At 44.8% G+C, this 24,963-nt stretch overlaps 1 protein-coding gene across 1 annotated transcript in view; it reads right to left on the reverse strand.

The window, feature by feature from the left end:
• Positions 1–22,968, reverse strand: part of LOC112214301 (metallophosphoesterase domain-containing protein 1-like) — a 37,378-nt gene extending 14,410 nt beyond the window's left edge. Inside the window, exons 1-4 of the mRNA XM_024372950.2 lie at positions 22,707–22,968; positions 18,708–19,177; positions 17,860–18,041; positions 6,772–6,997 (exon numbers count right to left, since the gene is read on the reverse strand). Coding sequence (XP_024228718.1) covers positions 6,772–6,997; positions 17,860–18,041; positions 18,708–18,880 — 581 coding nt within the window. The 5' untranslated portion in view covers positions 18,881–19,177; positions 22,707–22,968. The remainder of the gene's footprint in view (positions 1–6,771; positions 6,998–17,859; positions 18,042–18,707; positions 19,178–22,706) is intronic.
• Between the last annotated feature and the right edge of the window lie 1,995 nt (positions 22,969–24,963).

Here is a 24,963-nt window from a genome sequence, read left to right on the forward strand (position 1 = left end):
GCAAGGTTCCCCTTAAAGATTTGTCTGTGCGTTGACCCGCCTAATGCTTAAAGTAGGGATCTTGTTTCAAGCCGGCACTCATGATGTTAAAGCCATGCATGATGTTAAAGCCATGAGTTGACCTCCCATTTGGTTAACACTGATATGGGTCAACATGGTCATAAGGTCCAATGCACACTAACCACTTTGAAGTAAGCTGCAGGTTGAGTAAAAGATCGGACATCTCTAGCCTCTTATACCTGACACTAGCCCTCCTAGACGTTCTCCTGTGTCCATACCTGCCCATACGCCCATCATCCACGGTCTAGTCTGACTCCATTCCAAACACACCTCTGTAGAGTGTCACAACAGGTCTTTGTCGTATTTTGATTCCCATGGTTGAGCCTAGACTGCTGCCTGCCTGCTTGTCTCATTTCCACATTTTCCTAATAACAGCCGTGGCGCTAGGCGCTAACCCTGTTAGCGTAGAACATAATGAATTCCCATTTAAATAGCATTTAGAAGTGCTAGGGAAGCACATTTGTCCCTTCCTGTTCTAAATAATGACCAATTACCATGGAGGAAGAGGTGGCTTCACAGAGGAGGAGAGACAGTTGAGACGGCAGTGGGGGAGACGGGGGAAAGAGTGGAGAGATGGGGGAGGGGCTTTCCTTTTTAATTGGTGGCAGATCTCAATGTGACGCGTATCTTTTTCTTCTTATGATTCTGCAGGGGGGGGATAGGGAGGGAGCGGGTAGAAGAGATAGGGAGAGAAAAAGGGGGATGAGGCAAAAAGTGAGGGGAGGAGGGAAAGAGCGAGAGAGAAAGAGGGCGAGTGACAGAGAGCGAAAGACAGAGGAACTAGCATGTGTCTAAGCTGTGTTTGTCTTGGAGGGATAATGTGCGTTAGCTACATCCACTACAGTCTAATTCTGTCCAGAAAAGCTGTTGGACTTCTTTTTTCCAACTCCTTCAGAGTGATAGTTGCCTTGGCAACCGTGGCAAATCTTCCCTTTCTCAAACAGATGTCCCATTTAGTTGGAAATTAGAATGTGTAAAAACCCACGAGACACAAATTATTTCAAAGTTCTCCGTTGGACAGAGGGAGGGAGAAGAACAGGAAAGAAAGGAAAAGAAAAAGGAGAGCCTTCTACTGTTGCTCCCTCCCTCCCATCCACCAGTCTCCTGTGCATAAGGAAACACACTGATTCGCCAAAGATGGAGGTTGATGGGATGGTGGAGGGTGGGGTGAAAATATGGCAGGTGGGGGTGAAGAGGGACCCCTGTTCTGAACCAGTGCTGGGCATCATGGCAGCACGCGTGCCAGCACAGCAGAAGGGTCTGATATAGAGGACAGAGACACCCTAAGGGGGAAGAAATCACCCCACACACACAAACACTCACAGCATCATACAAGCCCACTCACACCCCTGATGCCTTTTTGGACAAGCATTCCTGGTCCTCTAGACTGGTTCTGACTATGTGGTCTAATTGTGGTCAACAAGGACACTGACCAGTGACTGCTCACTGCCTGACCCGACTGAGACCGCAAGGGAGAAACTATACGCTGAGAACAACACTATATCTGTGTGTGTGTGAAAGAAACAGAGAGGAGAAGAGGGAGAACATACAGACAGAATCACTTTAATTCAAATGTATTATGAAGCTCACATGCCTTGGAGGGGTGAGCATTTGTGTGTCACCAAAGAGGATGGCCTACAGCACCACACACACAGACACACACAGACAGACAGACACACACACACACAAACACATGCCTTCCTCTTGAGGCCATTTAACAGGTAATTTAAAGAGAAATCCCTACAGGAAAAAGACACACTAAACGCCTTCTCCTCCTCCCCTCCCTCGTTCATTCTCTCTCTCCCTCCCTTCTTAACGCCTCACCATAAGTGTGTTTACTCACCGGCAGGGACAGAGACTGACAGCACTTAGAGAAAGAGAATAGAGGAAAGAGATTAAATAACAAAGAGAATCTACAAGTGCTGAAGAAGGTAGTTTTTCTCTCGCTTTTCCCCTCCAAACCTTAAGTGGCCGTTTATTACTACTCAGTGTTCATCATAGGCTACCTCACTGTCCCAATTGGGGAATACACCTCAACCACTGGAAACAGGCGATGTGGACGAACAAGAGAGAAAGAAGAAAAGAGGAGGGGAGAGAGAAGGATGGGTAGAGCACAGGGCTCCAGGGTTTTTGGGACAGTCTCTGAGCACATCAGATGTTAATTTAGCAAGGCCTCTGGTGAGCAGTCCTAGAAAATTAACACCCACCACGAGACACTACTGTAGCTAGATAGCTGGTTCCCACAGGGCAGGACGACAAGTCTCCCCTGCTCTCTGTCCCCCGCTCTCTCTCGTTATATCCTGTAAGAGCTGTTTAGCAGTAACAGCTAGAACTCATATACTATTTCCAAAGAGGTCAAATTACCTTCATCATTTCTACATGATCATTAGAGTCCTGCTATTAACAACCCCTCTGAGTATTCTGTCCCTCTCTCCCTTTTTCTCGCCCCACCACTCTCCACCCCTCCTCTCAGTCTACATCACAACACCTGTTCATTAAAAACAGAGCGCAAAGAGATCTCTCCTTCTTGCCATCCCTCCTTCATCAGAGAAGTTTTCAAAACAGGGGGAGCAGGTATTCTGTCCCTCACCATGAATCAAAGAAAGCAGAGGGGGGGGGGAAGAGGAGAAGACTCTCTTCATCTCTTTAGTTTTTCTGATGAGCTTTCTTAATTGGGCCACTATAGAAAAAAGTGAATTCCTAAATAATTAAAAAATCTAATTAAGGAGTCTTTTGCATCTCCATGCTTAATTATTCCGTTCGGAGAGCAGTGGGGAGCGATACATTTCTCCCGTTTAATTTTTTTTTTAAAGTCTCTCCTCTCCTCATCCCACCACTCCCCCATCAAGAAACAGCTCCTGATTTCTCTCCTCTGTCCTCCCCCTCTCTCTCTCCCGTCGCTCTTCAGATGTGTGTGTGTGTCTGTGTCTGCCGTCCTCAGAGACGGTCATTATGAACACTTAAGAGTTAACTCCACAGAGAGGGCCGCTATAAGGCTACTCTCTCCAACCCCCTCTTCTCCACCTCTCCCCCTTTCCCGCGCTCCTTTCGCCATTCCTACCTCTCAATCTCTACATCTCTTTCTTTACACCATTCTCTTACCTTCTTTCTACACCCTCTCCCGTTTACTATCTCCTCTCTGTAATAACATTCCTATCTCCCTGCTATATCTCTCTCTCATTGGTGTTCCAACCTCCCTGCCGAGTCCAAAAGAAGCGCAAAGCTTCTTTGAGAAAACCAGTGAAGAGAGTGAAATACTCGGAGGATCTACGTGGAACTAAAGCTGTAGAAAGAACATGTTTAAAATGACATGTTTAACTACAAGGCCGGTCATTCATTGGTCAGTCCATGATCAAGGTGAGGGCGACACAGTTGTGTTGAATTGAATCATCGGTGTGGAGATTACCACTGAATCACAATTCAATTAATCGTTTAAGGGACTGGTTTACGATGAAATTAATCAGGCCCACGCAGTCTCTGCTAATCATTTAAATAGGCTACATCATTTATAGTTCACTTCTTGGCTATACCAGCAGGGCACACACACACACGTACACACACACATGCACACACGCACCACAGTGTTGTGATCTCCTTAATTAGCCATGTGATTAGCTACATTGGAAGTCTGCAGTGAAGCGAGGAGCTCTCTCTCCCCCGTGTAAAGCAAAACATGTGTTCCCGAGACCTCATACATTCTGACACACACACGCACACACAGCTGTAGACTACACTAATGCTGCCACCTCTGCCCTCTCAGACACACTTAAAAAAAGAAATGAATAAAATCCCAAACACAGTTGAGCAGGTCTACATTAAAACTCCCCTCACTCGTTCCAGTTTCTCCTCCTTCTCCATCGTTCCGCTGTGTTTCTGTGCTTGTGTTGTGTGTAGCGGCTCTGCCTCGTTTGGGCTTTGAAAAGACGACCACTGTGACTAATTCCCATGCCTCCCACACTACTGTTAGACTATGGTTCGGGGCTCTTCTGTTCTACCTCCATCACAGACACACACACACACACACACACACACACACACACACCTTCCATTCTGCCTCCATGTCCCTTTAGCTCCGAGACGCGGGGTGGCTTTGCGATACGCCCATGACAAATGACTTATAAACTTGCATTACCGTCAGAACAGGAACAGAGGCACACACACACACACACACACAACTGCGCCCCCATGCTGTCCTTTTGATTCCACATTTCAGAGAATGACAAATTGTTAGGATTTGGGTAGGATGCAGCATGCTATGTTTGGATCTAATTTTGGCTGGAGACTGGGGCGTAGGGATAGGGATTGTGGAGCTGTGTGTGTGTGTGTGTGTGTGTGTCTGTGACAGAGACATGGGACGGACAAGAAAGCACCATGCTGCGAGCCACATGCAATCAGACCCCCATGAGGAGAGAGGGATGGATGGAGCGATAGAAGAAAGAACGAGTGATTGAAGGATGACAGAACAGAAGTAAAGATGGATGGAGGGATGGGGAGAAGGAGAGATATGGGCTTGGAGCAGGGCTTTGTGGAATAGTGATTGCTGAGGGGATTGAGGGAGAAGAATGGAGGAAATGAGACAGGGAAAGATAAGGGGAAGAAGGGAGATGGAGGGAGGGTGAGAGGGGAGCAGAGGGGAGAATGACTGGAGCAGAGGGGAGAATGACTGGAGCAGAGGGGAGAATGACTGGAGCAGAGGGGAGAATGACTGGAGCAGAGGGGAGAAACTGACTGGAGCAGAGGGGAGAATGACTGGAGCAGAGGGGAGAATGACTGGAGCAGAGGGGAGAATGACTGGAGCAGAGGGGAGAATGACTGGAGCAGAGGGGAGAATGACTGGAGCAGAGGGGAGAACGACTGGAGCAGAGGGGAGAATGACTGGAGCAGAGGGGAGGACTGGAGCAGAGGGGAGAATGACTGGAGCAGAGGGGAGAACGACTGGAGCAGAGGGGAGAATGACTGGAGCAGAGGGGAGAATGACTGGAGCAGAGGGAGAACGACTGGAGCAGAGGGGAGAACGACTGGAGCAGAGGGGAGAACGACTGGAGCAGAGGGGAGAACGACTGGAGCAGAGGGGAGAACGACTGGAGCAGAGGGGAGAATGACTGGAGCAGAGGGGAGAATGACTGGAGCAGAGGGGAGAATGACTGGAGCAGAGGGGAGAATGACTGGAGCAGAGGGGAGAATGACTGGAGCAGAGGGGAGAACGACTGGAGCAGAGGGGAGAACGACTGGAGCAGAGGGGAGAACGACTGGAGCAGAGGGGAGAATGACTGGAGCAGAGGGGAGAACGACTGGAGCAGAGGGGAGAACGACAGGAACAGAGGGGAGAACGACAGGAGCAGAGAACGACAGGAGCAGAGGGGAGAACGACTGGAGCAGAGGGGAGAACGACTGGAGCAGAGGGGAGAACGACAGGAGCAGAGGGGAGAACGACTGGAGCAGAGGGGAGAACGACTGGAGCAGAGGGGAGAACGACTGGAGCAGAGGGAGAACGACAGGAGCAGAGGGGAGAACGACTGGAGCAGAGGGGAGATCGACTGGAGCAGAGGGGAGAACGACTGGAGCAGAGGGGAGAATGACTGGAGCAGAGGGGAAAACGACTGTGCGGTTACAGTTCATTCAGGGCAGATGACTCATCAGGGCAGGAGACAGACAGACAGGCAGAGAGGCTTCTTTCCCCTCACCACCCCAAGGCTACAGTACAGGCCGGTCACGGGCCATAAACCAGTCCCAGTTTGGAATCGCCATGGAGACGGGACTGGAGCTGGTAAAGCAGGCGCTGTCCCACTGCTCCTGACAGAGATTAGAGAGAGACAGAGACATCCTCGTTCCCCCGTGTTCGCCCGTGCTCCCACTGCCGAGCCAGCGACATGTGGAGCGCACAGACAGACAGGTGGATTGAATGAGAGAGAGAGGGATGAGGAGAGGTAGAGAGATAGAGGGAGCAGACAGTGTGGAGAGGGAAACACACGGCGCCTCCAGCTGGAGTCCCTCTGTGCTGGAGGAACAGAGCCTCGGGCTGCTGCAACACACACACACACACACACACACACACACACACACACACACACACACACACACACACACAGACACATTATTTAATCTACCTTCTGTAGCAAGCCTACTGCACCAGCCAAGCCCAGCCGATGTTACTGAATTGAAGCTGTGTGCACCATTCTTCCTCTCACCCCCTCTGTCTTCAGTTCTCTCCCTCTCTCCCCCCATCCCTCCTTCCTCTCTCTCCGCCTTCTCGCCCTCTCAACACACCTGAGGCATCTCTCCATAGCGGCTATTCCTCTAACTCAAGGGACCCCACTATCTCAGCAAACCAATTACCTAGCACAGGGGTCCCCACACCCATCCCAGTGCCTACACACTGCCTCTGGGGCCCCTCACCAAACACACATACTGCATTATGGGGCATTGGTAAACCAGCACCACACACACAGGCGCTGACCAGGGAGAGAGAGGAGAGGAGAGAGGGAGGGAGGCAGTGAGAAAGAGAAGAAGGAACCATAGCTAGAGAGGTAGCCAATGAAAAAAAGAGCATGGGAGGAAGTGTGTGGAGGGGAGGGTGAGTGAATGACTGACAGGAAAGTAAGTGGAGAGGAAGGACAAAATGGTTGTGAGAGAAGATTGATAGATAGATATAGATCAAGTAGTAGGAGTGTTGTCAACTATCAGGTATACTGCAGTTACAGAGTCACCCACCAGGGGGAGCCGTAGATACGGAAGCCTCGTACAGTGACCTCTGAGTCCTGCAGGTAGATACAGTTGGTGAGCAGGGACTGGACGTTCTCGTAGTTCTCTGGTTTCAGCTTGGAGGCCGACGGGAAGTAGTAGAAGTCCTGCTTGATCAGGTCAGCCATGAACTCCTGGTCAAAGGTCAACTCATGGTTCCCCGCAATCACTATCTTTATGTCATAGGGCAAGGTGCCTGGGAGGGAGAGGAGAGAAAGGAAAAAATGGACCATCAGTTCAAAAGTAGTCCACACCCATTCAACAAACTTCTACAGGTGCAACAGAGTACCAAACTCCAATGGAAAAAGAGAATTTAATTGAAACTGAATTTCTTTCTTTTTGTCTCATCTGTCATAGGTCATAGGTCTTACTAGCTCCGATCCATCTTAGTTGCAATAGTGTCAACAATCAAATTTGCTTTGTTCGTTCTCACAAAGACATCTCTTATCTGACAGTCACAGTTCCATTAATCACAGGTAACAAAGGAATAGGAAAGGAAATATTTCACGGAACTTTCAATAGAGTTATTTCATTATTTAGCATTTTAGGAATATAGTAATTGTTTTGATTTTAGGAATATTATAAATAAAATGATTTTAGGTCTATAGTAAATAACAAACATATTCTATCTGAATAACTACTTTCTACATGAGCCATTGCTTGAACATCTTTGTCATAGAATGGACCCTTCATCCAAACTCAGTCAATAATCGTGTACTGTAACTCCTCCTCTTTAATTGGCTATTCGATCCGTGCTGCCTGTCAAACACTGGCAGGCCAACACACACATCTACATATCCCCTAATGTTTTCAAAGGGTTGATGGAAAAAAACTTGTGAAAAACCATGACAAATCTGGGGGTCTTCTTTGTCTACGAGGCGTGAGATGCTTCGCCGTTTGTCAGGTAGCACGGTTGATGGAGACTTCAATCACTGTGCATTTTTTGACAATTACTGCGAGAACGATGTGGCATGCTGTGTGTGTGTGTGTGTCGTGCTGCTGAAAAGGAGTAATTAAACTCAGCTTTAGCAGAGGCTGACAAATCAAGAGACGGCTCTGTCACAACAGCCAGTCAGAGAACAGTGACAGCATCCAGAAAGACAGAAGGGGCCGGGGGGAAGGGGGTAGGAGAAATGGAGGAACCCGAAAATCCTTGAGTTGAAAAGAGGAAGAACTAGCTAGGCTGGATGTAACACTTTTTTATAGGGTTATTGTACAGATAGACACAATGGAAATAAACTTTATGGACCTTGATTTGAGTTTTTCTTACTTATGGAAACATCAAAATAACCTAAACCATAAGAATGATCTTACAACGATTTTTGCACCTGAAAACAAAGGCAAGTTTACATACTGGCATGATTTAACAGCAGAAAAATGTGTGGCCTAATGTCCACCTCACAAAGAAGGGTCATAACCCACTTGTAACAATCATATAATTACAATTATAATTTTTCTATGGTTACAATAAATGTTCACAATGTGTAGCCATAGAAATAGTGGAATGTGTTCAGGAACAGATCAATAGAGCAATGCCTTTAGTACAGTGCCTGCAAAGGTGTTCAGGCCCCTTGACGTTTTTCCTATTTTGTTGCATTACAAACTGTCATTTAAATTGATTTTTATTTGGATTTCATGGAATGGACATAAACAAAACAGTCCAAATTGGTGAAGTGAAGTGAAATGAAACAAACAAACAACGGAATAGTGGTGTGTGCATATGTTTTCACCCCCTTTGCTATTAAGCCCCTAAATAAGATCTGGTGCAACCAATTACCTTCAGAAGTCACATAATGAGTTAAATAAAGTCCATCTGTGTGCAATCTAAGTGTCACAAGATCTGTCACATGATCTCAGTATATATACACCTGTTCTGAATGGCCCCAGAGTCTGCAACACCACCAAGCAAGGGGCACCATGAAGACCAAGGAGCTCTCCAAACAGGTCAGGGACAAAGTTGTGGAGAAGTACAGATCAGGGTTGGGTTATAAAAAAATATCTGAAACTTTGAACATCCCACGGAGCACCATTAATTCCATTATTAAAACATGGAAAGAATATGGCACCACAACAAACCTGCCAAGAGAGGGCCGCCCACCAAAACTAATCAGAGAGGCAACAAATAGACCAAAGATACCCATTAAGGAGCTGCAAAGCTCCACAGCAAAGATTGGAGTATCTGTCCATAGGACCACTTTAAGCCGTACACTCCACAGAGCGTGGCCAGAAAAAAGCCATTGTTCAAGAATTGTTTTTGGTGTTTGCCAAAAGGCATGTGGGAGACTCCCAAAACATATGGAAGAAGATACTCTGGTCAGATAAGACTAATATTTAGCTTTTTGACCGTCAAGGAAAACGCTATGTCTGGCGCAAACCCAACACCCCTCATCACACCGAGAACACCATTCATTTTTCATTCAGTCTTCCAGAGATTTGAGACTGGGACGAAGGTTCACCTTCCAGCAGGACAAGGACAGTGGTATAAGAGGAAACATTTAAATGTCTTGGAATGGCCTAGTCAAAGCCCAGACCTCAATCTAATTGAGAACCTTTGGTATGACTTAAATATTGCTGTACACCAGCAGAACCCATCCAACTTGAAGGAGCTAGAGCAGGTTTGCCTTGAAGAATGGGCACAAATCCCAGTGCCTAGATGTGCCAAGCTTATAGAGACATACCCCAAAAGACTTGCAGCTGTAATTGCTGCAAAAGGTGCCTCTACAAAGTATTGACTTTGGGTGGGTGAATAATTATGCACGCTCAAGTTTTTTGGGGTCTTATTTCTTGTTTGTTTCACGAGACAAAATATTTAGCATCTTCAAAGTGGTAGGCATGTTGTGTAAATGAAATGAAACAAACCCCCCCAAAAAATCAATTTTAATTCCAGGTTGTAAGGCAACAAAATAGAAAAAATGGCAAGGGGGTGAATACTTCTGCAAGCCACTGTATCTATCTTCATCCTTTACTGACAGACAACCCAAGTGCTATTTCTAGCCAATAAAAACAAAATCCTGAACTCTTCATAACAGAGCCAATTTCAGAAGCCAACCAAGGCCCCAGAGTTCCCAAACACCAACATGGGGTTCCCAAACACCAACATGGATTGGCCGGTATTCACAGTTCCACTCAAGAGAGAAGTGGCATCCTTCAAAAAGATCGAAGTCCAGCCTGAGAAATCAACCCTCTGCATCATCCAGCTGACCCTGAAAAAGGTGTTCAGGGACATGTGGCATTTTGCAGCGGGGATGAACCATCACACAGATCTACACGACGGCATGGTTGGCTCCATCTCACAGATATAGACAAATCGTCAGCTCCATTAAGGAATGATGTAGATGCCTATCATAGGAGCAGGGTCTTCTTGTTCAGATTCCAACATGGTAGTTTGGCACGGAACGCCGGCTCAGTTTTGTAAAAGTAGTGAGGGAAGAGATCAGAAGGAAGTGTACTCAATGACTTTCCTTTAAAGAAGAACTTCTGGTTGCTTTGAGACGCCAAGACCTGCAGCCAGTGGACAATGTTAGGAGCTTCAGTTCATCTGATGACTTAAAGGGATATTTAATTTTCATCATCACCAGCACCACCCCAACATCAACATATGTGAAAATGGCGTGTTTCTATGTTTTGTGGAAAAAAAGATAAGAGGAAGATTTCCAATTACCTCTTCGGTCTGCATCGTGTGATTTTAACCAATTATGAGTAGGCATTGCCTACTAATTGCCTACTAATTCGTTGATGTTGTCATTGGAAACACTTATCTTCCCCTTTTACCAGAAAACGTGCAATTTTCACATATGTTGATGTTGGCGTGGTGCTGGAGATAATGAATATGAAGATGAACAATTTTGAAATGTCCTTTTAAAGACGATAAGCCTGCAGATACCCCTGGAGCAAGGACAACAGCAGAAGTTGGAACTCACAGAACACTGCAAGCCTGATGTCCCATTTGCAGATGATCAGATAGAGGCTGTCAAAAAGCCTAAGTTAAAGACGTTGGCGATTTGGAGCTTCTTCACTGCAGTGGCCAAAGCATTTAATTACACCCCTGTTACCCTAGATAGGATGTGACCGGATTAAATCCATCAAATACGTTCACTGGCCCTCAGTTAGGAGTGGAGTTAGGTTGACTGGACTGAAACATACCTTGTTCAATAAACACACTCCCGCATCCACCTCCATTAATTCAAGTTTTATGGGTGACATTTTAAATCATGTTCTGTGAAAGACTGAATCTGCATATTGTATGACTAGGATTATGGCCAGGAGCGCTTCCTGACTACATGACCTTACCAGGAAAAACTCCTGGTCCTATGTACTTTATGAACACCACCAGAGATCAAAACATTGTGTTCTTCCAATGAGTCAAAGCAGGCCGTGCGTGTCTCTTTATCAAACATAATCTACATAAAGGCACAGTGGATCAACGTAGCAACGCTCAAATCACCATTCCACAATACAGTCTTTCTCCCACATACCCAAAGCACACACGTTGGACACAATAATTCACTCAAACACAAAAGTAGATGGAGAAAGACGAACGCGATGCTTTTGGAAAAGAGAAAGAAAGGTGAGAGAGAGACGAGAGAGAGTGAGAAAGAGAAAGAAAGAGGCAGAGAGACTAATCCAAATATGCAGGCAGCGGAGCACTGTCTGCTGTTGTTAGCAACCATCTCTTCCCAGCTTTTGTCTTAGATTTCAAAAGCCGCTTTCAAGCAACAAATAGTTTAAATTTCCCTGTGAATCACCCGCACAAAGCAGCCAGCCTTCTCTGTGTTTCAGTTCAAAAGAAGTAATCAAATAAAAACACATGTACACACACACACACAGTAAAACACACCCGAAAACATGCACAACACTTATAAGTCTAAAGCTTGTCTAAGCAGCCCTGCACTACATTCTCCTCCCAAAAGACACACTGCAGAGGCACTCTCTCTCCATCCCTCCCTCTCTTCCCTCCCTCCCTCTCCCTCTCTTCCCTCCCTCTCCATCTCTCTCTCTCCATCCCTCCCTCCCTCCCTCTCCAACCCTCAGCCTCCCTTTATCCCTCTCATTTCCTCCCTCACTGTCCAGTGTGTGTGTGTGGTTTTTACAGACCCAGTGCTAACAGGGTTAGTTAAGGGGAGTGATCTGCTGTCTGAAGGGACCTGTGCTTGACTAGATACAGTGGAATGTGCTCTATACTGGCCTTTACAATAACCTCCCAAATCCTCAATATCCTAGAAGCCGAGGAGGGCGGTTAGTCTGTGTGTCTGTGTGTGAAGCTTCCGGCGCTCCCGCCACCATTGTTCCGGTGTTCCGATGGGTGGTCCTTGCCCTTTGAAGAAGAAAATCCCTGTTTTGCCCAAATCCATGGCATGTCGAGGGGGATTACTGCCCTTTGTGTGTGTGTCTCTGTGTGTCTGTGTGTGTGTGTGTGTACATGTGTTTGTCTGCAAGCCCAACTTGTTCTAGCTGCCCATGGACATAACAGAGTGTGTATCTACCAGTACTTACTATAATGTCTCCTATACATTCAATCAAGTCATTCTATGCCATAACAGCCTAGTAACATTGGTCTGTCTACAGAAGCAATAACTTCTGTTGATAAGAAAAAAGACATGTTGAGACTAAACCTGGATTAGCATTACAATGCCCATTCAGTGTGTGTGTGTGTGTGTGTGTGTGTCTAATCCCTCCCACCTGAACATGAAGCCATGAAGCAGACACACGCTCCTAATTTCCTGTTTAAACACCACCCACACACCCGTGTCACATACACAATCGACAAAAACACGCACACAAAAACACAAGCGACTAAGCAAGCAACGCATCCAAAACACACTCTGCCCTCACACAGTACATTCCTGTAATCACACACACACATTTCCTTTGCACTCACAACCTAAACGCAAATCCAACAGACGGTAATACCGCACCATCTCCGGCCTAGTAGGAGGTCTCTGTCTTTCCTCTCACTCTCTCACTTTATCTATCTCTCGTTTCACTCTCTCTCTTTATCTATCTCTCGTTTCACTCTCTCTTTGTCTATCTCTCATTTCACTCTCTCTCTTTATCTATCTCTCGTTTCAGTCCCTTTCTCTCTTGCTGTTCCACTTCCATACCAAGCCGAGCACATACAGAAGACAAAGCATCAAAAGAGCGCCTGTCCTGTTCTTCGTCACAATGTCACATCAATAGTCAACCACTGAAAAGGTTGATGAGTCAGCATACAGCCAGAGACAGAGTTACTGGACATGCATTACGTTGAACCAAAGTAACAAAGCCTACCATCAGTAACACACTACGCCGCCAGGGACTCAAATCCTGCAGTGCCAGACGTGTCCCCCTGCTTAAGCCAGTACATGTCCGTCTGAAGTTTGCTAGAGAGCAATTGGATGATCCAGCAGAAGATTGGGAGAATGTCATATGGTCAGATGAAACCAAAATATAACTTTTTGGTAAAAACTCAACTCGTTGTGTTTGGAGGACAAAGAATGCTGAGTTGCATCCAAAGAACACCATACCTACTGTAAAGCATGGGGGTGGAAACATCATGCTTTGGGGCTGTTTTTCTGAAAAGGGACCAGGACAAGTGATCCGTGTAAAGGAAAGAATGAATGGGGCCATGTATCGTGAGATTTTGAGTGAAAACCTCCTTCCATCAGCAAGGGCATTGAAGATGAAATGTGGCTGGGTCTTTCAGCATGACAATGATCCCAAACACACCGCCCGGGCAACGAAGGAGTGGCTTCGTAAGAAGCATTTCAAGGTCCTGGAGTGACCTAGCCAGTCTCCAGATCTCAACCCCATAGAAAACTTACTATGACTTTGATATGTGGTTACCCCAACTAGCTACACTACATGACCAAAAGTATGTGGACACCTGCTCATTGAACATCTCATTCCAAAATCATGGGCATTAATATGGAGTTGGTCATCCTTTGCTGCTATAACAGCCTCCACTCTTCTGGGAAGGCTTTGCACTCGATGTTGGAACATTGCTGCGGGGACTTGCTTCCGTTCAGCCACAAGAACATTAGTGAGGTCGGGCACTGATGTTGGGCGATTAGGCCTGGCTCGCAGTCGGCGTTCCAATTAATCCCAAATGTGCTCGATGTGGTTGAGGTCGCTACTGGCAAAATATTCTGTGGACAGATGAAACTACAGTTGAGTTGTTTGGAAGGAACACACAAGACTATGTGTGTTTGGAGAAAAAAAGGTTCAGCACACCAACATCAAAACCTCATCACAACTGTAAAGTATGGTGGAGGAAGCATCATGCTTTGCTTTGCTGCCTCACGGCCTGGACAGCTTGCTATCATCGCCGGAAAAATTAATACCCAAGTTTATCAAGATATTTTGCAGGAGAAGGCTATCTGTCCACCAATTGAAGCTCAACAAACAATGACAATGACCCAAAACACAGAAGTAAATCAACAACAGAATGGCTTCAACAGAAAAAAAATATGCCTTCTGGAGTGGCCCAGTCAAGGTCCTGACCTCAACCCGATTAAGATGCTGTGGCATGACCTCAAGATAACTCTTCACACCAGACATCCCAAGAATATTGCTGAACTGAAACAGTTTTGTAAAGAGGAATGGTCCAAAATTTCTCCTGACCGTTGTGCAGGTCTGATCCGCAACTACAGAAAACGTTTGACTGAGGTTATTGCTGCCAATGTAGGGTCAACCAGTTCTTAAATCCAAGGGTTCACATACTTTCCCCACCCTACACTGTGAATATTTACACGGTGTGTTCAATAAAGACATGAAAACATATAATTGTTTGTGTGTTATTAGTTTAAGCAGACTGTGTTTGTCTATTGTTGTGACCTAGATGAAGATCAGATCAAATTTTATGACCAATTTATGCAGAAGTTCAGGTATTTCCAAAGGGTTCACATACTTTTTCTTGCCACTGTAAAAAGTTAGAACCAAGCCCCCATCCTCATCCACACCTCTGCAACTCCCCCATGTGGTTCACCAATTTACCGTAGGCATGCGCCAGTGTCAGCACCAGCAACATAGCTCTGGGCTCCGTACACCCCCCCCCCCTGCATCTGTTGCTTCCTGGACTTCCACACTGCCATTTTCACCTGCCCCAACAAGTAATTACCTAGACAGTCCCTCCACCTGTTGACTACACTAAACCTAGGCTCTCCAATGTATTGTATAGGTAGTGTATGCCCCAACACTAGCTCTGTACACCACCCCCCTGGACATAGAAAGAACAAGAGCTGCACTGTCTCCTCCTCCTCACTGATGGATCAAGGTGCGACGAGCGAGAGACAGGTTAACATGCCGAACCAAACCAACCATTGGATCATGTAGAGAGAGCAGCATGTGGAGAGAAAGACAGCACTCATAAAATGTTTATGATTGTCTTTTCTATTAGTGAGCTAAGGAGACGGTTGGGTTGTGGGGGGGTCATGGAGTGGACATAGTATGTACACCAACACACACCGTGCTCCCAAGGGGCCTACACAGCAATAGCATCATAGGAGTCAACCATCTATTATTCAGGAGAAAAAGGGAGCAGAGAGGAACAGGCGCTAAATAAAGAGTAGTACCCTAGACACAGGTGTCTCTGAACTCTACAAACCTGAGAGAGAGACAGACAGACAGAGACTGACAGGGAGAGAGACAGACAGGGAGAGAGACAGGGAAAGAGATGGGAAGAGAGACAGGGATATGCAAATACAGAGAGTAAAAGACCAAGGGAGAGATAGAGACAAGGGAAATGAAATAAGAGTGAAAGAGCAAAAGAGAGGGAAAGAAAGGAATGGACAGGGGAATAAATAGAAGTGAGAGAGAAAAGAGGAGTATATAGAGCAGCAAGTTAAGAATGAAAGCAGCTCCACTCTTGACCCCTGTTGGACCCAGAAGCACAATGAGATCCATATTTAACCAGCGATGGAGAGCAGGCAGCAGCACAGAGCACATCTACTACTGGATACAGGCCCCGCTCCGCGACCCTCCACCATCACGTGATGAATGAAGACGCCACTGAAATCTAAACCAGCACCTTCTCTTTCTCATATAGACACACAGGGACAATGTGCACACACGCACTGCAACGCCTCCCCTGACTTAATGCATAGTACAGGTTCATCATACGGTTGGCGTCTTCTGTGTAATTGTTCTAACCTGCATTGATTCCCAATGGGCTGTGAAGTGTTAGCAGCAGTAGTGTGTGTGAGAGGACACTGGATGAGAGGCACTGGAAGCTGATCAAAGAGAGCGTTATTGGATAGAATTGTACTGAAGTGGTGCTGTGTACCCACTCTGTCTACCTACTGTCTCCCTTTTCTCTCCTCTCGCCATCTCTTCCTCCTATCTCCTTCTCCAGTCAATCTGACACCAAGCCTAAGATATTGTGATTATATGCCCTAACACAAAACCAGGTCTTTCTTAGAATCCACAGAATTCATTTTCACTAAAACAACCAGATCTGTCTTCTGGTTCTCAAGGGACCAAAGCTGAGGATAACCAGCTACAGATAGACCTTCAATGGGATGAAGTTCAACTCTATCTCCCCATCTTCCTCTTTCTCTTCCACAGTCCTCTCCCCTCCTCTCTCTCTCCCCCCTCTTCTCCTCATCTCCTGCAGTGTGCACCAGCTCTGACAAAGCCTTGAGCCCCAGCCAGAAGAACCGGGAGGAGCCTTCCTGCTAAAAATACTGAGAGAAACGGAGGGAGCTGCCACGATGCCAAGTAGAGAGAGAGAGAGAGAGAAACGAGAGACCGTATCTTCATAAAGGGAGGGAGAGAGAGATAGAGGAAGGGACAGAAGAAAAAGGGAGGGAACCAGACAAAAGAAAAGACAGAAAGAAAGAAGACAGACTTTCAGACAAAGGAAGAGAGGAAAGAAAGGATGGTTGGAATGAGTGTGTTCACCTGGCCATATGACAGTGTTTCCCTACAGTGTGCTTTTGTACCGAGGTACATCAGATCGTAGAAAGCCTAATACTGAGGCCAATGCTGAGCTCTCACTGGAGCCAGGCTGCAGACACAAAGCAGCATGAGCTATACATTCATCCACTCTGAGTGAGTTAGAGAGAGAGAGAGAGAGAGAGAGAGAGAGAGAGAGAGAGAGAGAGAGAGAGAGAGAGAGAGAGAGAGAGGGGAACAGGAGAAGAATACAGATTATAAATATTTATACGAATGAGCAGGAGTGAAAGACAACTACAGGAAAAGGAGAAAAAGTGAGAATGGGGTATAGATTGAAAAAGAGAGACTTCATAAGGCACACCGGGCGTGTTTGGCGGGTTTTTATCTTCCTAGCAGTCTCTCCCGCCAGTCGAGGCACGGGCGAGCAGGTTTTCAGCTCGTGCTCCCCGTCGACTAGCCTTGGGGGGGGGCTGAGCTGCCATCCCGTCTCCCCCTCCTCGAGCTTCATCCTTATCCCTCTTGCTCTCCATCGCCTCTACTCCCATCGTAAAGGGACGCTGGAAATAGCAGCACGCTGGCTGGATTTCTAAAGTTATGGTTCTTACACGATCTCTTAGAGTTAACGTTGGGTTCATGTTTTATGAAGACAGTAACAGTGACGTGTGCCAACTATAATGTTACTGTTACTGTTCTAAGTACTGAACATTAACTGTGTGGGCAGTTTCTTTTGCTCTTCTCTGTTTCCTCTTTTTATTTATTTTTCATCAAGTATCCCTCCATCCATGACTTATTTGAGTCAAAAACACATTTTCTAATTTAATTTGTGGGTAAAAAATAGACATATTTTCACTGGAGGCACTGGATTTTGAGTAAGCTAAAACACTTGTTGAACTCTTCTCAATGTCCATTTCTCCTTTCACTACAACAGCAAGTCTGGGCTACAGTCAAATAGAACAGCTTTAATAGTCCATTTTATATCACATTTTTATAGGGTTATTAGGGGACTTTCAGACAAAAAATGTACTTCTAAACGAGGAAGAAAACATTTTCAAATAGGATCTGTCACATTTTAAAATAAATTGTGCACCATTTCAAAAAACAAACATCTGTAGAATTGAAGAAATAAGAAATAAGAGTACAAAATGTTGATTTGGTGTGATGTTGCTTAATGTGATTGGTCAGTCTTACCTAGCCAATCATTGAACTTCTTGACCTCAGAGGGCAGGCCCAGCTCTGTGAAGTCTCCAGCATGGATGAACACGTCTCCATAGGGCATCTGAATGGCGTCCGTACGGGAGTGGGTGTCTGAGATACACACAAAACGGGTGTAACCTGGCGGCTTGGGAGTGTCGTGGGGCAGGGGGTCCACCCTAAAGTCGAGAGAGAACGAAGGAGAGAGAGAGAGAAAAGAGAGAATGGAGAAAAGCGTGAGAAAGACAGATAAACAATGGGAAGTCTCAAAGTGAAGAAGCAGAGTTGCAGTGTTAATGTAGTCTGGATCATTATCCATCACCATCCCTTATAGAAAGTCAAAAAGAGAGAAAAAAAAGAGAGAAATGAAAAGAGGGAAAAAACGGAGAGGTCGGCCACAACAAAGCCGAAGGAAAAGAAAGAAAAGCACAGACAGAGAGAGTCCTGTGGGAGTTTCTGTGAGTGTGCAGCAGCCCCAGAGAGTCTCCAGAGGGAGAAGGGAGCTGGTGAATAACAGTGGCCCACTTTAGTGAGCTCTCCTCCAGGTATACAGCAAGCCCTCAACACTCCACCATCACACAGAGACCGAAAGAAGGACAGAGAGACAGAGAGAAATGGAATGAGAGAGCAAATAACAGCATGCAGAAAGGATGGGTCTCAAAGAAAAAGGCAGAAAGGGGAGAGACAGGAATAGAGGAATAGAGGAGGGCTTGGGAACAGAGATAGAGACATAGAGACCAGGTGTCTGAACATATGTAGTGTGTATGCCAGCTTATGTGTATGCCTATGTATATCCGCAGGGGTGTGCTTCTGCCTGCCTGCCTGCATGCATGTGTTCTATTTACATGTGTACGTGCGGGGGCTGGAAGCGTCCCTGGTTGATGTTGTAGAAGGTGAAGGCCTGGGTGGGGTTGGTGCTGTATTCATCCACCTCCACGGCTGCCCTGCCTGCCGCCCGCTGGGCCTGGGACTGCTGCTGCCGCCGTGCAGCCATGATCTCTGACAGGGTGAAGGCCATGCTTCTGGAGCCTGGGCCTGGGCCGCTACTGGGCTGGGGAAGTGGTGGGTTGGGCTGGGGCTGACCCACTCTGGGCTGGCCTGGGGTAGACGTGGTCTGGCCTGGGCTGGAGGTGGCCTGGTCCTGGCACACACAGTAGTTAGGACTGGGAGTGAGGCCTGCTGGAGCGGTCAGGGTTGCGGATTGGCTCACCAGAGAGAGGCCCTCTGTCACAGCTTGGCCCACCTTGGAGAAACTATGCTGGGTTGCTGAGCGAGCATGTCCCCCCTCCAACTCCGGCTCAGTGTCCCCCTACTCCTGCACACACAGAGAACAGAACCACTGAGTAGAAATACAACGCCAATCTGGAATGCGCAGTTAAGACTGTAAATAAATCACTATCCACCAAAGCAACATAACCCAACCCCTAAGAGCATCTAAGGCTTTTACACTGTCAAGCAGATATCACATTTACTACTGACTTTAAATTACAGCTCTGCTTCTGGGATTCTAGTAGGATTTCATACGGATCCTGTAAGATGGTAAGGGAGGGATGTAAGGAAGGAGGGTGATCATTTGGGGATGAGTGGGGGAGCTGGATTTATCCTGGATTGTGCTGCTATGATGTCAGTGTGCCATGTCATTCATGTGAAAACGGCCACACACACCATTTCCTAATTATACACACTTAACACCATGACTCACACAGGCATACTCTTGTGTGTGTCCATACGTATGTATGTATGTATGTATGTATGTATGTATGTATGTATGTATGTATGTATGTATGTATGTATGTATGTATGTATGTATGTATGTATGTATGTATGTATGTATGTATGTATGTATGTATGTATGTATGTATGTATGTATGTGTGAGTGAGAGAGAGAGAGAGAGAGAGAGAGAGAGAGAGAGAGAGTGTGGCAGTGCCAGAAGTCCTCACACTGAGTGAATGAGAGCAGAAGGGTGCATTGGCAGATGCTGAGAGCATGGTACACAGTGAGAATAGAAGAGGATTACACTGGGACTAGGAACAAAGGGACAGGGCCGTATTAACATGAACAGGACCTTGTCTACAGGAAGAATGATGAAGAAAGATGTAGCAGAGAACATGGTGAAGAGGGACGGTTTGATAAATGAATAGGCGTGAGGCGGAATTGATTGATGCACACTCTTCTTCGGCACAGACGACACACTCAGATTTAACGACTGTGAGAAGCAGTCCCATAAAATTGTGTGACAATGTTCCTTCGTTTCACTGGTAGGCTATTCCACGCCCTGGTACGGACACACACCATTAGTCATGTATGTTGGTTAGATTCTTTATGCTGTGTAAAAATGGACTGTGTATGTGCGTGTGTGTGTGTGTGTGTGTGTCTAGGCTACAAGTCCTGTTGACAGGCTATGACTGATTCCTACAAGGCTATAGCATACAGCACTGAGTGTGCACGTCTGGCTCACTTTGAACTTGACAAGGCATTGGCAGAATTCACCCGTGTCCCATGTTAACAAAGTGAGAGAGGGGCACATGCATTAAAGGAGAACCACTCTGTCAAATGAAGAGAACAAACATTACAAAATCTACATTTGAGAAAGTAATTCACACCTGATTAATAAGACAATTAAGTCATTCCAAGTAATCTCGCATAAACAAGTTGATTTGAGGCATTTATATGAAGGTTTAGTTTCTTGTTTTCACAACAATCGTCATTAATTTTAATTATGTCCAGTTATCTCACTAAATCTTACTAAACTAAATTACAAACAAATCAATCAATGAAATCAGATATAATGTCAAGCCTTTATTCTTGGGTGTTAGCCTACTTCAGAAGGCTATTTTGTGTAGTTTAGAAGAGCATAGTAACCAAAACACAAAGGCATGGAGATTAAATAGTTGTCTTTGTCTTTCTAAATGTGAATAATATAAACTTAAACATTTATATTCGTAAGACATTGCTTTTTTGGGTGTTAGAATTTAATTTAGTTGTAGTTAGGACCCCAAGTAAACTCTCATCAACCGCTTGAGGGGTTGTTGGCAGAGCTGTTCTGGAACTTGATTATGGCATTGACCAGATAAATATAGGCTATGTAGCATTTCATGGTTCTTTATGGCATTGACCAGATAGATATAGGCTATGTAGCATACTGTGGTTCTGCTATTTGGATCTAGCATCAAACAGAGAGAAATGTGATACATTGCATTCACAAATGATTTATACCCCTTGACTTATTCCACATTTTGTTGTGTTACAGCCTGAATTCAAATACCCCATAATCACAAAGTGAAAATATGTTTTTAGAAATGTATCCACATTTATTGAAAATGAAATACAAAACTATCAGAAATATTTACATAAGTATTCACACCCCTGAGTCAATACTTTGTTGAAGCCACTTTGGCAGTGATCACAGCTGAGTCTTTCTGGGTAAGTCTCGAAGAGCTTTCCACACCTGGATTGTGCAACATTTGCCCATTATTATTTTCAAAATTCTTCAAGCTCTGTCAAATAGGTTGTTGATCATTGCTAGACAACCATTTTCAGGCCTTGCCATAGATTTTCATGTAGATTTAAGTCAAAACTGTAACTCGGCAACTCAGGAACATTCACTGTATTCTTGATAAGCTCCATTACGTTTATTTTTTTATCATGAAAAACTCCTGTCCTTAACGATTTACAATCATACTCATAAGATGATGCAGCCACCACTACGCTTGAAAATATGGAGAGTGGTACTCAGTAATGTGTTGTATTGGATTTTCTCCAAACATAACACTTTGTATTCATACAAAAAGTGAATTGCTTTGCCACATTTTTTCAGTATTACTTTATTGCCGTGTTGTAAACAGGATGCATGTTTTGGAATATGTTTATTCTGTACAGGCTTCCGTCTTTTCACTCTGTCAATTAGGTTAGTATTGTGGAGTAACTACAATGTTGTTGAGCCATCCTGAGTTTTCTCCTATCACAGCCATTCAACTCTGTAACTGTTTTAAAGTCACCATTGGCCTCATAGTAGAAATCCCGGAGCAGTTTCCTTCCTCTCCGGTAACTGAGTTTGTTAGGAAGGATGCCTGTATCTTTGTTGTGACTGGGTGTATTGATACACCATCCAAAGTGTAATTAATAACTTCACCAAAGGTATATATATATGCAATGTCTTTTTTTACCCATCTACCGATAGGTGCCCATCTTTGAGAGGCATTGGAAAACCTCCCTGGTCTTTGTGGTTGAATCTGTGTTTGAAATTCACTACTCTACTGAGGGACCTTACATATAATTGTATGTGTGGAATACAGAGATGAGGTAGTCATTCAACAATATTATGTGACTTGTTAAGATCATTTACTCCTAAATGTATTTAGGCTTGCCATAACAAAGGAGTTAAATGCTTATTGACTTAAAAGGTTTCAGCTTTTCATTTTTTATTAATTTGTAAAAATCACGTTGACATTATGGGGTATTGTGTGTAGGCTAGTACCAACAAAATCTATATTTAATCAATTTTAAACTCAGGCTGTAACACAACAAAATGTAGAACAAGTCAAGGGGTGTGAATACTTCCTAAAGGCACTGTACATCATGAAAACAATCCGGTGGTCAAGCTAACACAGAGAGGAGAGTGGTATTGTCCAAAATCACCATCTTGGACTAGATTTACTAGACTTTAGGCTACGTGAAGTAAAAAAAAAAAAAAACATTTCCGATATAAAAAATACACATTAGAATAGAATCGAAATCAAGAATCTCTATTTCGGATTGTCATCCTACTAATCCTGTAGCCTGCTATGCAAAACATAGGCAACACCAATTTGCATGCAAGCAGCCACCGCGGCATCTAACCTACCTGCGTTCGCTCGGTCTCCCGGTCCGATGAGCTGAACCTGTCAGGTTAGGGATGAACCAGTGAAGTCCCGTGGGTCTGATAGAGGAGCAAACAGCGGAGAGGGAGCAGCTAGCGAGTTGCGCTGGTCTGTTTGAAAGTGCAGCGCGTGGTGCACCTGGTTTGCGCTTTGGCTCTCGTGGAAACACTTCATCTCCCGCCTCTTGTGCTGAATGTGCTCGAGCTCTGTGTCTTCCCGCCTCTCCCTGATATGTTCTGGAGCCTTCTGTTGGATGAACAGCTCAATGAAAATGTGCAAAGGGGAGGTCTGAGCACGAATCAATTCATGTCTGACAGACAGTTTGAGCTGTACAATATCAGAGATTCGTCTCTGTTTTTCTATCATGTCCATCTATCACAGATGCAGAATTAAACTGCATTTCATTAAGATCAATGTAGAACCAACGATTACATACATTTGACTTTATATTCTCACATTTGGCCTAGTTTCATCCTTACCATAGCCCTGTGTTTCTCTAACCTCTTCTGGATTAGTTTACCCCAAACCAGTCCCACTAATTTTTATATATTGTAGTACAAGCACACCCGGTCAACTAATAATTAGGCTATTTGAATCGGTTGTACTAGTTCTGGAATACATCAAATACATTGACTGAAAATAATGCAAGGGGTCATGATGGATGTCTGCAACCCGACTGACCTTGGCTTCAGGGGAACTTCTAATTATTTTCAACAGATTACAGTTGCAAAACAATGATATGAAAATGTATTCTCCTTAACCTACATTGACCGTTTTACAAATAGGAATGGCTCCAAAAGTACACCTACAATTTATAAGAATTATCATGTTGCAAATGTGGACATAGAATAGTTATTGAGTAGGCATAGCTGATGTCTTTATAATTTGTGTAAATGCGACACCGTCTGGTTAAACATATGTTGCCTTTGGAGACTTGGGCCTATTACTAAACTCAACTACTCTTGAAAACATTATTTAAAATAAGAAGCTGAAGTCAATGAACAACAAACTAGATGTCCTCAATCTAAACTCTGACTTTAATTCATTCATACACAATGAACATAAAAAATGGATGCCGGTGCTGAAAAATAAATATTGTAAGAAAAGAGGAGAGGCATGAAGATAAGACCTAATCTACACATTTACCACTCTCTCATTTGCCTGGAGATTCTCAGCATTGATAAAGTCCTGTAAAGTTCAAAAGAAATTACCAGATTTGGCTGTCAGATTCATTTAATGCTGCAGCTAATGTAAGAAACCAAAATGCTAACTTGGCTGTGATGTGAATTCAGCCAGACTTCTTACACAGCCTCCAATAGGTTCTTCCAATAGATGCAGATTTATAGAATAAAGGTGCAGAGTAGGATAATTGAATACTGGATTTATGTGCTCAAGACGAAAGGAAAAATAAAATAAATATCTTACAAGAAAATGAACTTTGACTTAGTGTCAATTTGCACTTTGGGTTGTGTGTTGTCTATATCCTCAGAACCGTTATCCTCATTTTGAAATAAGGGCAATATAGGCACTGTCAGCTACATATTTCAGTGTGTGTAAGGTGCCCTGCAGTCACCCATGGAGACAAAAGATGCTAGATAATATAGAAAAGGGCAAAGTAAAGTGTAACAAGTATCATTTAAACAAGGGAAGATCACAGAGCATGGTGGAGTTGTTCTTCTGCTACTGTTTTATTTGAATTTGTTCTTTACTGGATTTTCATGGACCAAACAATGGCAAAACACTGTGATACAGTTTCTCTCTTTGGGTACAACCGACTAACACAAACGTAAAAATTATCCCTCTATAAAATGGACTAAAGTACCTACATACAGTATCTCTCTTTCTCCACCTCGATCTCACAAGCTACTCACACACGGACACACGCTGTCTCATTCTCTCACATACATACACAGAACATGCACTCTTTCTGTATCACACTGTCTCACACACGCACACACACACACACACACACACACACACACAATAGAATACATTCTCCGGAAAAGTCAGTCATACATGGTTTTGCATTTCATACCGATTTTCATCATCATCATCAAACACACTAAACGCCCAAAACATCCCTCAACAGGAAGTGGGCGCACTGTACCAACATTAGCTACACCTCTGCAGGCAGCAACCATTTTGAGTGGACTGAGTGGACAAACACCTTTGTTGCATCTGAAAACATTATTAGCTGTCAAATCCATGCTTCCTCCACCCTTGTTAGCTCAAATCCACTCA

This window comes from Oncorhynchus tshawytscha, linkage group LG15, assembly GCF_018296145.1.
Source record: "Oncorhynchus tshawytscha isolate Ot180627B linkage group LG15, Otsh_v2.0, whole genome shotgun sequence".
NCBI lineage: Eukaryota > Metazoa > Chordata > Actinopteri > Salmoniformes > Salmonidae > Oncorhynchus > Oncorhynchus tshawytscha.